A 16,929-nucleotide genomic window follows, 5' to 3' on the forward strand; every position below is an offset into this window, starting at 1 on the left:
CACATGTGGAGCCTCACCAGCTATGAACCTCTCTGCACGTAATAGGGTTAGCGAAACAGCCATGAAAATATATATTTGCAGAATTACTGCTGCAGAAATGCAAGAAAAAGTAGAGAAAACCATAAGCAGTAAAGGAAAGCAGAAAAAATAGAAATAGTTAAACATTTGAACAGGGAAACAAATCAAAAAGCAAAAATTTAGCAGAAGCGGGAATTTAGAGGCAAATGTATGGCGACGGCGTACAGGTCACTTTTCCACACCGCCATTTCCAAGCCCTCCGTTGAAAACTCTTGGGAGTTTAAAGCAAGTGAGACCAACTTGTTATCTGTCATCCAACACAGAATCATCTTGATTAGGTCGAGAGAGCCAGAGATTGAGCTTTCCAAGGAAAAAAAGCAGTTCCTGTTCTGAGGGGGCAGGGCTTAGATGACGTCAGACTGTGACGACATAGGATCGTAAGGGATCCAACCAAGATTACTCATATCAAGTTTGGTGGAGCTCGGCTAGAGCCAAAAGTATGGTGTCCATACGCCGTGTCGGCGTTACAGGTCACTTTGTCACGCCACCACGCCCACCTCCTCCAAACAGGGTGGGAATCCACATCACACCAACATGTTTTCTGTCTGTGGACACAGCTTCATCTTGATTAGGAAAAAGGGGTCAGGGGTCTGTGTGCATTTGTGTAAGAGTTGTAACACTTTCATGTTTCATGGCAAATAGGTGAACTTTGACCCCTGGTATCACCCCTTCAGCATGCACGAAAACTCACCGTTTTGGTAACTTTTTATCGGCCATGCCTTATGAACAATCTGACCAAGTTTGAAGCTGATCGATCGAAATCCCTAGGAGGAGTTCGATCAAATGCGACGGCCGTAAACGGCCAAAATTGGGTCAAAATCATAACTTCAATCCAAAATGGCCGACTTCCTGTCATACTTGCACTATAACATTTATTGTAAATTCTGAGTGTCTTGGGGAGCTCTACAAGGGTAAGGAATTTCAAGTCTCTACGATAAAGTAAGTGAATAGCAAAGGGTCTTTTGAATGGTGCTAGGTGGCGCGGTTGAGCCGTTTCTTTTGCGATTTTTGCGACGACATTAAAATACGTAAGAAAAATCCACATATAAGCGGCTTATAGTCCGGAAAATATGGTGTATATGAAAAAAAATCTGAATGCTCTGGTATTGTTCAGGGGTCCGGAACAAATGTGGAGGCGGGCCGTAGTTTGGGGACCACTGTTCTACACACTCTCGCTCTGATCAGTGTTGCCTTTGAGGTCTGTATGCACTTTGGTTGTTAAAAAGTCCTGTTTTAAGTGTAGCAGAGACTGACTTTAATGCTTTTTTATACGAATGAATCACGTAAAAAATTTTCAGACTCCAATGAAATTGACTTAAAACAATTTTTTGTTGCTAATCTCTTCTAAACGTGCAAAGTTTTGGGTTAAAAATTAAATATTTTTGTATTAAACTTTTATCAGTCTTCAAAGAAGCAACACGTGTGCTTCTGTTTAATAAAGTAGCGACAGCACAGTTTTTCTTTCTTTTCTTTTTTTTATTTACTCAAAAACGTTTCCCCAACTTCCTTCTTATTTCCGAGGCGCACGTAAACGCAACAAAAAGTCCCACTCAATTAGCAGAGTTTTGGTCTGTGAAGGAGCAGAGTTGGTAAGTCTCTCCACCCATGACTAACTGAACGCCCCGCTTCTCCTCCGACACAAGACCTGCCGAGGGTTGGGGGGAGCCCGTGAGTTTGACTTCTGGATTTGGGGGATTTGGGGGATTTGGGGCGGGTGGGGGGACAAACGGCGAAATGGGATTCGAGCTGGACCGCTTCAAGGGGACCGTAGACCCGGACTTCAAATGCAACTTGTGCAACAGAGTCCTGGAGGACCCACTAACGACTCCGTGCGGCCACGTCTTCTGCTCCGGCTGCGTTCTGCCCTGGGTCGTCCAGCAGAGCAGCTGCCCCGTTAAGTGCCAACGCATCTCCGCCAAGGAGCTCAACCACGTCCTGCCGCTGAAGAACCTCATCCTGAAGCTGGAGATCAAATGCGACAATCACGCCAGGGGCTGCGACGCTGTGGTGACGCTGCAGCATCTGGCCGAGCACGCCGAGACGTGCGACTTCTCTCCGGCCAAGTGCGGCAACAGAGGCTGCGAGGAGGTAGTGAGCGCTCGGGACCTGGACGCCCACATGCGGGAGGCGTGCGAGCACCGGGCGGCGGGAATCTGCGAGGGCGGCTGTGGGCTAACGCTCACGCACCCGGAGCAGAAGTCGAGCGGTCACTGCTGCGTGAGAGCCCTAAAGGCGCAGAACAGCGCGCTGCAGTGCAGGCTGCTGGTCCTGGACAGGGAGCTGAAGAAGCAGGCGATCAGGGCCAACCAGAGGGAGAAGGCGCTGCTGGCCCAGCTTTCGGCTGTGCACGGTGAACTGCAGATGACGGCGCTCAAGTACCAGAAGAAATTAACCGAGTACAGCGAGAGGATCGACTCGCTCACCAAGACCGTAGCTTTCTCGTGCAAGGTAAAAGTTTATGCCCTGAGAGTTGTACCTCTTAAATGCTTAAATTCCAACAACATTCCATCCTCTGTTATTATTATTATTATTATTATTATTATTATTATTATTATTATTATTATTAAGCTCATAAAGTTTTGAGGAAACATTCTCCCTCAACTCTGACATTTAGCAGGCAAAGACCTATGACCCGCACGAAGATTTCATGACTACCCTTAACAGTCTGTAAAATCTATTTCTGAACATATTGTCACTTAAAAAAGAAAAAAAAAACCCTTTAGTAGTTATTACTATTGGATCTCCCTGTCTTTGAGTTGATCTCCATCTCTGCTGAGAATGGAAGATGGTTCGGAAAAGTAGTTTTCAGAAGTTTGTTCCTTGTCTGTCTGGGTGTCAGTTGTGCCTGTGTCCCAGCTGGGGAGCCAATGTAGGGTTGAGTGGGGGAAGGGTCAAATATTTACTGCAATACTATACACAAGAGCTGGGTTCCACTACTTACCATACCATACAAACTTTATTTATAAAGCACTTTAAAACAACCACAGCTGATACAAAGTGTTGTACATCAAAACACAACATAACAATAAAAGAATAAAAACGTACAGTTTAAAAACAAACATACAATTTAAAACTAGATCCCACTGGAGTTGAAAGCCAAGTAAAATAGATGGGTTTTAAGACGAGCTTTAAAAGTGGACAGTGAAGGGGCCTCTCAAACCTGCAAAGGCAAGTCATTCCATAACTTAGGACCCATGACTGAGAAAGCCCTGTCCCCTCTGAACTTCCTACTTGGACAGAGTTACATTGCAACCACAAGTTTCGTCATATTATTTTTTTTATGAGGGATCCATAAAAATAAGAAAAATGTGACTTGCATTTGAATTTGAGACTTGAGTTTGTTGGGGGTTTTCCCCCCTCCCCCACCATTTTCTTAAAATTAAATTAAATTTGTATTAAACGTTTGTGCACTTATTTTTTATTAATTTTTTTGGTGCTGCTGTCATTTTGAAGATATTGATAAATATTTCCAGAGGTCATCAAAGGTCAACCAGCCACCCCACATTTACAAAATCAAATAAATTTGGTGCCGATCAAAAGTGCTACAAAAAATTTTAGTTGCACAAATTTTGCACCACACTTAATTTTTTATAAATTTTGTTTGTTTGTTGTAATATTTTTTTTTTCCCTAGTTGACCTCTTAAAACTTTTAACATCAAAAACGAAAATTTTGCTTATGCATGTCAATTAACTTGAAGGCCAACATCACTGAGGTCTGAAAGTTTGACATAACTAGCTCATTGGAACTGTGATGGAAAATCTTTGCCAACATCTATTTTTGTAATATCGTCAAAAATTATTTCTTGGATTTATGCCTGGACTTTCTAACTCTACTGCTCCTATCTTGCTAATAGGGCTGTTGTAAACAAAGTTTAGCATTTAAGTAATTTATCAATTTATTTTGTCTATTAATTTAGTACCAAATTGTAAGGTTTGGTGGTAGCTACTTAAGCTACTACCAAATTTAAGTAGCTAAGGCTGCATATTCTCTATATTAGCGGTTCTCAACGTGGGCAGTACCGCCCCCCAGGGGGCATTCAGAGGACGGCAGGGGGCGCTGGCGGACATTTTTACAAAAGGGGGGCGCTGGGGTGCCTTTGGGGGGGCGTTTAAACTTTACACCTTAAATGCACAACAATACCAGTTTAGACTTTGAGCAACTTGGTAAAACTGTCTTGTGTAACATTAAACCATGCTTGGCTGCAACTGTATTGATGGCAGTTCTTCTTCTATTCAGTGTTTGTTAGCTTCTGTTAGCTTCTTGGCACAGCTCCGTTCTCCTGCTACTGGTATCTAAAATCACGATACCCTCACTGTGTATCCCTATGAAAAATGAGCCTATTTAAATAAAGAAATACCTCCACGGTTGATGCCACCATAGAGAGCGTTCATTTTATAGCGTTAACACCGGTGCTGTAAGTGGTCCGGTATGAAACGGGGGTGATAGAACAACACAGCACTTTTAAATTTCAATAATCAGAATGCAGAAATTATTTACGTTGTTTTAAAAGGTTTATGTCAGTCTGCCTTTTCCCCATCGATAGGCTTCCCGACCGCCCTGCACCTTAGGGGTTTAAAAAAAAAAAGACGCGCACATTTTTGCAAAACTCTGAAACGGGAGAAGCGGGTCATAAAACAGAGCGACGAACTAGATGTGAATTATGACAAAAACAGAGAATCCGACGCTGAACAGTGAAAAATCAACACATGATGTGAAAACATGACGATTAGGCGGCGCAGCAGGTGATGAGTGAAGATTACWGATGGTCAATAAACTATAAAATAAATCTAGCAACAGGAAAGAAACTAAGGTGGACATAGCAATAAACCAAGAGAGGATAATACTAATCAAATGAAACTGAATGGAAATAAATAAAGAACAAAATGCAAGAATAAACTAAGAAACTAAAGTAAATACAGAGGAATAAACTGGTATGGCAAGACCTTTCGAGCAATAATTAATACAGAGGACTGTATAGCAAGAATAAACAGACACTATTTCCAGATAAAAGGTAAAATAATTTTGTTGAAATGTCATGGGTTTGTTGAGACCACATCTAGTACTGAGACTAAATATATCTTAAAGACCATAACAGTAAAGAACTGATCACTTATTTATGTTTTTAATTAGATTTGATATATTTATTTCTTCAATATTATTTTTCATGTCAGTGTTAATGTCATGGTGGTGTTCAGTGACTCTGTGACATTTTCAATTTGACTCATTAGGATTTGATTAAGAACCAGATTTGTTTTTTGTAATTTCTGTCCAGTAAAACTATGAATCTATAAATCAATAGAGAGGTCTATATAAAGATATAATCCATGTTTCTGTTTCATATTTGTATGGCATTAAAAGGACCTGGAACTTTTGTTTTTCCACTGAAAGCTCTGGTTTGCACAATAAATGCCTTGTGGGTGAAGTTTTATGGATGATACTCTGATGTCCCATTCTCCTGAAGGCAGCAYAGAGCTGCACCACCAGAAACCAACAGAAACACTGAAGAGAAGAAGAGTTATGATTAATGTAGTTACAGTTCTATCCATGTTAATGTTGCAGAGCTCAGTTGTTTTGAAAATAGTTCAAAGTTTAAACTGGCATGTTGTACATCTTTTATCTGGTCATTTTGTGCAATATTTAACAACTAGAAAATGACACGGAATAAGAATATTTTTTCCACTCTGATTGGCTGCTGTTAGGCCTACTAATTTTAACTTGAATGTTCATTGCATTTTTTCATAGACGCCTATGAAAATAATTTCTATTCCCATGACTTTTTTGTTCTCTGGCAAATTATTTTTGATGATAAATACAGAAACAAGCATAAAAATCAAAACATCTACAAGTGATAGTAATATTAATAATAAAATATTAGTCGGTGCAAAGTAGCCTGAAAATTCTTTGGTGGGGGGCGGTGAGGGACCTGGATAAAGGCTAGGGAGGCGCTGGGCCGAAAAAGGTTGAGAAACACTGCTCTATATGAAAGAAATGCTAGCAAAAATCAATTGAGTTCCATTTTTAAAAAATAATAATTTTGCTTAAAATGCGATACAATTCAAACGTCACTTTTAGACTGAAGTTTGAAGTATGAGAAAACTTTCTAATAGGTATTTCTAATCTATTTTTTTCACATTATTACTCTTCCTGATCAAGTACATGTAATGTTAGCCAAAATGTATTTTTTTGTCCATGAGATCCCAGATTCTGTAGTAACACAGATAAAAGTTCCAACAACAAAAATGTCCCGTTAGCATTTCACAAACGTAGCTTAGTGACCCCACACTTTTAACAGTTTTTGTTTCTTTCTTCGTTAGCGCTTCTTTCTGTCCCTCCCTCACCGCCTCCATCCACAGCTGCTAATAGCACTTGGCATTTGTCAGTATCTCATCGGTGACGGTGAAAGCGTTGCACAATACAAATAATTGTCTGGCCGGAACACAGTGTGCTAAATAGAAAAACAACGGAGCCTTGCAGCAGATAATATGCACAGAGGAACTTTAGAAGTTGAGGTTCTTGAATCTTTTGATGAATTATTACAGTCCTAGTTGCTATGCTTGTTGTAATTTTCAAACTGTGTGAGCAGCTCCACCTTCACTTTCTACACCAGGAACTTTGATGCTCTTCTGAGATCAGAAATATTTCCAGACAGCCAAATTTGTCTGATTACAGAGTAAAGCAGGGGTCCCCAAACTACGGCGCGCGGGCTGGATCCGGCCCTCCTCCACATTTGGTCCGGCCCCCTGAACAATTCCAGAGAGCATTCAGATTTTTTTTCATCTACCGTATTTTCCTGACTATAAGCCGTTTGTATGTGGATTTTTCTTCAACCACCAGGGGGCTCTTTAGCAGGAAGTGAATTATTGGAAGTCTGTTACTTGCGGGCCAACACTGAGCCCACAAGCAGAAAAATGAGTAAGAAACAGATCAGATGCCTTTGGAAAGTTTCTTTGCAAAGGGGAAAAGGCCCAGATAAGAGATAGGAGAATGAATTGGACCGATATGCGAGTCCCACATTATAAGCCCGCTCTGCGTAACATGCGGCGACCGGCTGCTAATGAGGCAATGAAGCTTCAAGCTGCTTTGCCACATAGAGACCAAGCAGGCTGTGGATATAAGCAACACTTCGGGTGTCATGGTCTCCCATCACTCCCAGATGGGACCGTCTCGTTGCAGAGAAACAAGCTCAGGGCTCCCGTTAGTCGTCATCGTGAGTTAAAATTTTCACGAAAGTAAAATGTTCATTTTTGTGGTGCTTCTGTTATTTTGAAGGGATATGTAAACGTTACCATAGCGACCAGAGTCGGAGAGCGTTTGGGCAGTGGTCGAGAGGAGATGAGTAGAGCTTGTGAGACTGAAGTCTGGTTTAGACGGAAAGATTTAAGATCGTCGGCCGATTCTCCAAACCTCTGTGACCACAGAGCTGATAAAAGTACAACAGGTTCGATCGGTTCGTGTGTCCAAGGCAGGAGCAACACAAACCGATTCCAGTCACGAACATCACGATTCCAGAGGATAATCCAGTAAAAACCCCAACATAGCGGGAATTTAGAATAACCAAACACGGATGACGATGTAGAAGCAATAGTGATAGTTTGTAGAGTCATTTAAGAGATAAAAGACGTAACAAAAAGAAAAGGCGGTGGATAAAAGACGACGGGAGCAGCCGCTCTATTTGCTGCACTATAATTTGGAGGTGACTATGTTTTTTCATAGTTAACATTTTTAACTGAATAAACATAATAATGACCTTTAGAAACATTTCCACACATCATCTCCGATATCCACCGGACTCTCAGTTGTGCGATATGTCAGCTGTTTGGGATTCCCCTTTGTTCTTGCGTCACCGCGCTTTCTGATTGGCTACCTGTCACATTGAACAGTTTGTATTCTCGTTCCAAGTCAGGGAAAACCCCACAGGCTGCGATAAAAGGGCGAAGACAACCCAAATTGGGCATATTCAGGATTTAGTGGAAACACCAACATATAGAAGCCTTATCTGACCATCCCCCCCCGAGCCGCAACAAAATTTCCAAGTCTTGACCGGTCCGCTGTAATTAAAAGGTTCGGGACTACTGATTTAGCACATGCTAGTAGCAGACACAAAGGATCAGCACTTTTACGGTTACAGTTACCGTTCGGAAACTACCGTAATCAGTTCTGTTAAATCTAATCTTGGTACCTTTTTCTTTTTCAATGTAATAAATGGGATATTCAATTGACCTGTTATGACTAAAATGTTGGGTGTCCGCCCCCCTCTGCTGCTGCTGCATCGCTGTGGAAAACCTGGAGCGACAGAGATATCTGTGGCTTATATGTGTATGTTTACTGGTTTAAAAAAAAAAAAAAAAAACTTTGGGGTTGTGGTTTATAGTCCAGTGCGGCTCATAGTTCGGAAAATATGGACTATAATCCTTCCTGGATTTTTTTCTGTGAAGAACCCAGAGAGGGTAATTTGATTATTTATTTCATTAATAGTGTTATTATTTATTTCCTGACTTGTTCTGTGAAGAACCCAGAGAATGTTATTTGATTGTGCTTTATGGAAAACACTATATTTTTACATTTAGGCACTCCTGCAATCGTCACACTTTTTCTGTTACAAACTAACTCCGGCCCCCCCACCAGAGAAGGGAAAAGTTATGTGGCCCTCACAGGAAAAAGTTTGGGGACCCCTGGAGTAAAGTATGCTGGAAGTCTTTCAGCCAGCTGATGAACAGTGCCCAGCACAGTGGGGTGGGGGGAAGTTTGATGTTATGTACTTAAACTATTGAAAATGACAGAAATTAGCCCAGAATATCTTCAGATGTTATTTCTCGAACCTTTAAGGGTTATTTACACAGTAACTAATGATTATCTTAACAGAAAACAACCGTTGGAGGCAGTGCACCACCAATAATCTTCCCTGTGAAACATGTTTAGAGAATGGAACATGTTTAGAGAATGGAACATTTCAGAATTTCTACACAGAGTAATTATCTTGCATATTGAAGGTGGTGTGAAAATCAATAAGATAACATGAATATTTTGAAGATTGTAGTTTTCAAAATGGTGAAACTGTTTTGGTTTTGACACCTTCAGATCTTTGACTAAACTTTTTTTTATACTAACTAAAGATGCCAAAAAGTTATCTACTTCAGATAAGATTTTGCTGTGTAAACATTAGCCATATTTCAGTTTGGCCAGTCCTTGTCTTTTATTTAGCTCATACAATGTAACCTGAGGTTTTATTTAGCCCATAAGTCCCATCCAAATTTAGCCCAAACAAAGACGTTAAAAGTCTGGTCAGCCCATTTCCTCAACCCTCACTTTTCTGCCATATGTAGGTATCAATCACCTGTAAACCAACATTGTTATGTTCCACAGACTTTTGTCTTTTGAGTGGAATTTTTCACAAGAGGAGGAACTACTCACAGCCAGTTAGCAAAACCTGACATAAGAAATCCAGATTTGATCACTTTAAATGTAAAAATAAAACGATTTGAAAAGGGTTCTTGTGATTTATATTATGAAAGATGTTACCGACTGTTGAACCATGTTTGATGGCTGCTGTTGCTGCTCTGAACAGCTGAGAGGAGTGGTCAGAATGTGATCAGGGCTTAGTTAGGAACTCTAGCTGAGAGGGGAAGGAATTTCCACTGACAGCTGAATGTTTTCGAAACGTTCCTTTTAATTTTACATCACCTTCAACATTTTTATGTTGGATCACTTCTTTTTATCTTTCTGTTCTTCATTTGTTTAGCTTCACAGCTTCATTTGCTCACTGGATGGATGCGGTCCAAGCCAGATGTTTTCCAGTAGACTGGTAAATTGTGCAGCAGAAGCACCGAGGCGAGCAAATGTTGAAATCGCTCGCAGTGATATAATGATGCTCACTGGTTTTTATTAATACCTAGCTATGGTTTACATTACAGAGGTAGATTGGTCCTGCCGCTGAGACATACTTTATGTCCGTCTGTCTTGTTCTGCCATTATTACGTAAACAGGAAATTAACACTTTAGGCACAACTTGAATATCCATAAAAGCCCCTGAAGTTGTTTCAGAGGTCATGCTAAAGAGGAAGGACAAAATGGAGGCTGGAATGAGAGGAAACAATATTTGACAGTGCGGTTAGTCTAAAAGGATTTTTCATCCCACAAAGGTTTTCACTGGATCAAATCAAATGGTGAAGTCTGTTGTTTGCTGCACAGTTTGTGAAACTGAATAACACATGTTGAATTAGCTCTGCCGGTCGCTTTAAGCCTTACCTCTCCTCTGTGATCTCACAGATGAATTCCTATCACCTGTAATTACAACTACTTCTCATTAATCATACGTCATTTGGAATATTTTGACTCTTCATGGTAGGAAAAGCCCAGGCTACAATGTGTGCGCTAGCCTTCCTGTTAGCTGTCACTCACACTGCCATGGATCTGGAACATGCTAAATGGAGTGAATCCGTTACAAGACAGGCTTCACAAACCAGCATGTAGGTGGAGAGAAAGGTGTGCTACAGATTTGTTATGACATATTAACTCAGCTGAGAAATTAGTTTTTCACTACTTCAGAAAGAGCACATGCCAGAAAACAGTGAGTTTTGACTAATTCACATGTAATTCATTGACTGTTATCACCACAAAAGGAAAGAAGTTGATTTATATCAATTATTGGTAGTACAACACCAAAAAAATCATGTTCATAAATAATACTGTTTGCCTCTCATTTAATCAGACGCAAACTGCCAAAAATGTTCATTGAATATTCATGAGTTTGAAACTAGTGGCAGATATCTCGGATATTAAATGGGGTTTGACTTTGAAATTCATTGTGTGTTCGGATATATTATTTTATTTCGAACTCAGAAATTGCAACTTCTGAGTAGAAATCGAGTTTGATAGCTAAATATTAAGCTACATTTTTTTTCTTATTTTTAGCTAATGATGCTATTAGCTACAAGCCAAGTAAAATGTTTATCTTAGCTGCTTTTGTACATTAAGGAGAAAAACTGTCCTACATTCTTCACGTGTGTGTTGTGTAGGAATGAATGTAGGGCTGTTGTAAATAAATATTTTAGTAATCAGGTAATCTATCAATTATTCTGATGATTAATTGAGAAATCAGATAAAAATATGATCAAATAAAATATTGGTAAATCTAGCATTACACCAGTGTTACTGTTGGATATCAACATCAGTCCAATTTTTCATATTTGAGCATCCCTAACAGTTACTTTTCTGTAGTTTAGAAAATTAACCTGTACCAATAATAGGTCACTTTGTAAGTTGACCAGAAGAAAAGTTATACAAGAATCTGAAATTATATTCATGTTAATAATAAAGAGGTGGGCTCAGAAATACATTTATAAAAAAATGTCTTTTACAAATGCTTTTAGTTTATGCATTCATCTTCAGTCAATCTAATAGATGAACACTCACCTTGCCCTGCCATTTATAGCTTTTGTGTTTATGTTGGCAACAGGATTTCACACCTTCGTTCGACACGCCTAGAAACTCATCTACCAGTTACGTAACATTGCGATGCGCTCTGCCACACATTTGTTGAGACCGGGATGATATGAAATTCATTTCCGGTTCGTCCATAAAGCTACACTTACACTATAAGCATCAACTATGGCACAGCCGCCCACCGTGTTCAGTCTATCCGCTCACCTGTATAAATACTCCTGCAACACTCGTCCCGCCATTCGGTTTGAACCAGCAGCTCCCGGAGAAGAAAAGCTGCCGTACTCCAGGCATCGCTGCAGTCATTTTAATAATGCTTCTTGATCCCCCAAAAAAGATGAAAACCTGGGCATTATCATCAATCAATAAAATCCCCACAGGCCGAACTTGAAAATTAGACTTAATGCTTCTAACGTCCAATTTGATGTCATGTACTTAAACTATTGAAAATGGCAGAAATTAGCCCAGAATATCTTCAGATGTTCTGTCATTATTACGTAAACAGGAAATTAACATTTTAGGCACAACTTGAATATCCATAAAAGCCCCTGAAGTTGTATCAGAGGTCATGCTAAAGAGGAAGGACAAAATGGAGGCTGGAATGAGAGGAAACAATATTTAGTCTAAAAGGATTTTTCCTTTTACACTAACCGTGGGAATTTAAAAGCTTGATTGATGATTTAAGCATCTTTTTTAATATGCTTATAAATAATTTTTGTCTAATTTCTCTACAATTCTCCATGTGATGGTTTAATTAACCATTGCAGCCTGTTGGGAATTTAAAGGCTTCATTGTTGTTTTAATTATGACAGAAATGTCAATAAAGAAAGCTTTCAGCACTTTAATAAAACACTTATTTCATTAGAATAAAGAAACAGATCTGCCAGGTTTCTGTTTTCTTTCACACTGTGCAACGATTGCTCTAACTGTTCTAAAATCTATGTTTAGCTATCTTAAACGCCCTGGATTACAAGGTTACAGAGTTCTTCTTGCTCGTGCCCACGTGTCAGTGCTTTGTAAATCAATCTGTTCCGTTTTGTTCTGCATGACAGTGCCTACTCTATAATTAGAACTACTATGCTGAACGGTATACCGGGGAAAGAGGCAGCTTGATGGTGGACTGACTTGAAAAGTGTGGCACATGCCGAGGGGTAAAGCTCAGCAAAAAGGTGGCAGATGAAACATGTCTGTCTCAGACCGTTTCCTTCTTTTTCCACTGAACCTACAGTTAAGTTCAGAATTATTTATATTCAACACAGAAGCTTGTTTCTTATGAACACAGACCAGCTTTCTGTGTGTTTCTAGCAGTCATGTAACAAATTTGATTTGGTAGTCAGCTTCAAGTCTTTGAAGTTGGAAGGCCTCCAGGCCATCACCCTGATCTTTGAACAGATTATCTATGGAAGTCAGGACTCCAGCTGGGCCACTTGAAAAAACATATTACTTCTAGTCAGAAGAAATGTGTTGGTAAAATTAAAGGATTACTACAAATCTAAATTTGCCAGGGAAGGTAGAGGTTTTATGTAATTGACTTTTTTGAGCTGTTATGATGTTATTCCCTCATTGAAAACATCGAGGTACGTCATTAAAAACACACTTATATGTTTATATTGTCCTGCGTGGGCAATATAGACTTTTATCACAATTTTATCACAATATTTTGTATTTTGTGGTATTACTGTATTAACAATGAAAACGATGATGGAAAAACACAAGACAGAAGGGTAGACACAATAATGTGTGGCTGAATTGGCAGTTCTAACAGTCAATGGGAAAAAACTGTTCTTTAGTGCAGTGTTTTTCAACCAGTGCACCAAGGTACGTTATTTTATTGAAAAAAATCACGAGGCACACCACCAACCAAAAAATTTAAACAAAGATACTCTGTAGCCGCCTATATTACATATATAATCATTCTTATCAAAATATCTTGAATAGGAATCAAATAAACAACAAAAAATTATTTTTTATCATATTTTACATTTCTTATTTCAAATTGCACTTAACATGTCCACTTCAAAAATACACCTGAACAGTGCCACAACTCTGTCGTGTGTGATAGTAACATTCATGCATCACTAATTCTCTTGTTTTAATGTAAAATGCTCTGTACCTACTGTGATAATAAAATTACATCATTACGCCGCTAGTCACTACTACAGCAAAGACACTCAAAGATGGCAGATAATTTGCATCTTTGAATTATTTAAATAATTAATTATTTGCAGATAATTAATTTGTTTTCAAAAAATCTTTTAAGACCAATTACTGTATTTTCCGGACTATGAGTGCACCATATATAAACCGCACCTTCAAATATTTTGAAAGCCCCCTCCCCTCTGGAAACTTAGATATATCAGCTGCACCGGGCTACAGGCCGCTGCTCTCTGTGCCGTTCTCGGTTTCCCATAAGGACCCAGCAGAGGGCTGCGTCCTAATAACTGCTGGATATATTAAGGACGCAGTTCTCCGTCTCCAAATCCGGTTTCGTTCACGCTGAGTTTACGTGCAGCGGCTCTATTTCTCTCCTGTACTGCCAGATCGATACTCCTCAACTTAGAAGCTGCATCATATGAGTTTGAAAACATTCCTCTGTCGTGCCTGCTGCTAGCATGTGCTTGTTCTAAATTAAAATTAGCACCTGCTTCTTTGATTTCTAATTTTGACTTCCAATGATTCACTTCCTGCTAAAGAGCCCCCTGGTGGTTGAAGAAAAATCCACCAAAAAGCCACACCGGGCTAGAGGCCACATGGTTCAAAGCTTAGGAAAAAAGTAGYGGCTTATAGTCTGAAAAATACGGTAGGTGAAAATGGATAATTTCCACGGCACGCCTAACGATCACTCACGGTACACTAGAGTGTGCCGCGGCACAGTGGTTGAAAAGCACTGCTTTAGTGTATATGTCTTTATACTGCTGTACCGTCTCCCTATGGCAGCAGGGTAAACAATACATATATACTGACATGTATTCAAGTTCCCTTGCCACAAACAATGGAGAAAACACTAACATTTCTTATTATGTTGAGGTTTTTTGTTTTTTGAACAATAGTAATTAAAATTTAGTGAAACAACAGTGCATCAAAATTCTACCATAGTGTTGCTTTGATTCTTTCATGCATGTTTGAAAAATCCTTAATTCTATTGATCTAAAAATACAATTTCTCAGTCTTATGTTCCTGAGAACTGTTGCATATTAGCGAATAGGGATGGCATAGTTACTTTGAAAAAGTAACTTTAATCAGATTACTGACTATTCCTTGAAAAAGTAACTTAAATTACTGACTACTTGATTTGGAAAATAAAAGTAACTTTAAACTTTACTTTTAACATTAAAAGTAACTTTTTTAGAACGTTCAGCAGCTGCTAACAACACAACGCTCCACCACCTGTGAAAATTACATTGAGCTTTGCCAATACTTAATTGCAAGTTATTTTATAATGGTAACATCAACAATTTATCTCCACTTATAATGTTGAACTGAAGGGGAGATTGTTTAATGGTTACAACAGTACAAAAAAAACTTTAGTAATTTGTGTGTTTTTGTGTGTTCCACTATTTTTTAGGATTTTAGATCCCCTTCTTCCCCCCGCCCCAGCCTCCAGGTTCTGCATTACGATCCTGCGCTTGGTGTCAGAGCGCAGCGCACAGAGCTCGTCCTCCACGACTCAGATATCCTTCTGCACAGATTTGTGACACTTATCTTAATATTAATTATTATAATGGCATTTAGTTGCACAACTTTACGGACTCGTTCATTCGTAGCTGTTTTCATGTGCTGTTCATATTAGCCTCGATGTTTGCAGTTTTCTAGAGCGCAACGCGAAGCTCGACGTCATTCACAGCAAATATATTAATTTGACATTAACAAAGACACAGCGGGACGGATCATCCGGGAAATGATGGACAGGGAGAGCCTGACTAAAACAACCTGAATGACAGACAAATTCTGGGATTAATTGAGTCTCTGCTCACTAGCGGAACAAGTCAGCGTCGGGCCGGGGGGCGGTGCCAATGACCGCTGCCAATGACCGGGCCCCTCACGTGTGTCACCTGCGATTCTGGAAACTGTTTAGCGGGGTTGGGCCGCGTTTCTCGTTTCATTTTTACCCAGGAAGCACATTGGCTGTTTTTTTTTTTTTTTTGGGCTACCTTACAATAATGTACTAATGAGTTCATGCTTCATATTTGAATACTGTAAGCCTTACAGAAAGTACAGTGGCCATCGTACTTTCGTAAGGTTTATCCTTGTATGTTAAAGTTTCATGAAATATCTGAAGTTTTATATATTTTACTTTAGGATAGAAATGCACCACAAACCTATGATATAAACATAAACTTTTCATAGGAAAGGAAGAAAAAAATACATCCAAACTATATGGACTATTTCTGAGTCATTATCGTCAGATGACTAATAAGTCATCTGACAGTTTTGACAGTTTCTGATAGTTTTGGTTGAGTCTCTTTTGTGTTGGTCTGAATGTGGTCCCCAAACTACGGCCGCGGGCCGGATCCTGCCTGCCTCCACATTTGGTCCGGCCCCCTGAACAATACCAGAGAGCATTCAGATTTTTTTTCATACACCGTATTTTCCGGACTATAAGCCACTTATATGTGGATTTTTCTTCAACCACCAGGGGGCTCTTTAGCAGGAAGTGAAACATTGGAAGTCAAAATTGGAAATAAAAGAAGAAAGTGCCCATTAAAACGGAATTAGGTATTAATAGGGAATTGAAATTTGAGAATGTTGTTGATCAGTTAAATAGCATTGAGGGGGAAAAGAAGATTTTTTGTTTTTTCTTTTATAATACTGGGATCATTATGAGAATTTGAGGTATAAATATTAGGATTCAGTAGATGGCAGTAGTGCGACAATAATGGATGCAAGCTGCTGTTGAAATCTAAAGAAGAAGAAAGTGCCCATTTTCATTTAACACATGCCAGTAGCAACACGAAGGATCAGCACTTTTACTGTTACAGTTATCGTTCGGAAACTACTGTAATCAGTTCAGTTAAATCTAAACTTGGCAACGTTTTCTTTTTCAACCCTAATAATTGTGATAATGTGATATCCTCCCAGGGAAGGAGGAATTCAATTGACCTGTTATGACTCAAATTTGAGGTGTCTATCCCCCTCTGCTGCTGCTGCATCGTTGTGGAAAACCTGGAGCGGCAGAGATATCTGCGGTTTATATGTGTATGTTTTCTGGTTTAAAAAAAACAAAAAAACTTTGGGGTTGTGGCTTATAGTCCAGTGCGGCTCATAGTTCGGAAAATACGGACTATAATCCTTCCTGGATTTTTTCTGTGAAGAACCCAGAGAGGGTTATTTGGTTATTATTTATTTCATTAATAGTGTTATTATTTATTTCCTGACTTTTGTTCTGTGAAGAACCCAGAGAGGGTTATTTG

The 16,929-nt window shown here is 39.4% G+C and overlaps 1 protein-coding gene across 3 annotated transcripts in view; it reads left to right on the plus strand.

Moving 5' to 3' along the window:
- Positions 1-1,599: 1,599 nt before the first annotated feature.
- The window catches only part of pdzrn3b (PDZ domain containing RING finger 3b), a 206,795-nt gene continuing 191,465 nt past the window's right edge, over positions 1,600-16,929 (plus strand). The window contains exon 1 of one of the 3 annotated variants that reach the window (XM_008410602.2): positions 1,600-2,526. In XM_008410602.2, coding sequence (XP_008408824.1) covers positions 1,813-2,526 — 714 coding nt within the window. In that variant the 5' untranslated portion in view covers positions 1,600-1,812. The remainder of the gene's footprint in view (positions 2,527-16,929) is intronic. The other 2 variants (XM_008410600.2, XM_008410601.2) reach the window with 2 other exon arrangements.

The sequence above is a fragment of the Poecilia reticulata genome, linkage group LG5 (genome assembly GCF_000633615.1).
Source record: "Poecilia reticulata strain Guanapo linkage group LG5, Guppy_female_1.0+MT, whole genome shotgun sequence".
Taxonomy (NCBI): Eukaryota; Metazoa; Chordata; class Actinopteri; order Cyprinodontiformes; family Poeciliidae; genus Poecilia; species Poecilia reticulata.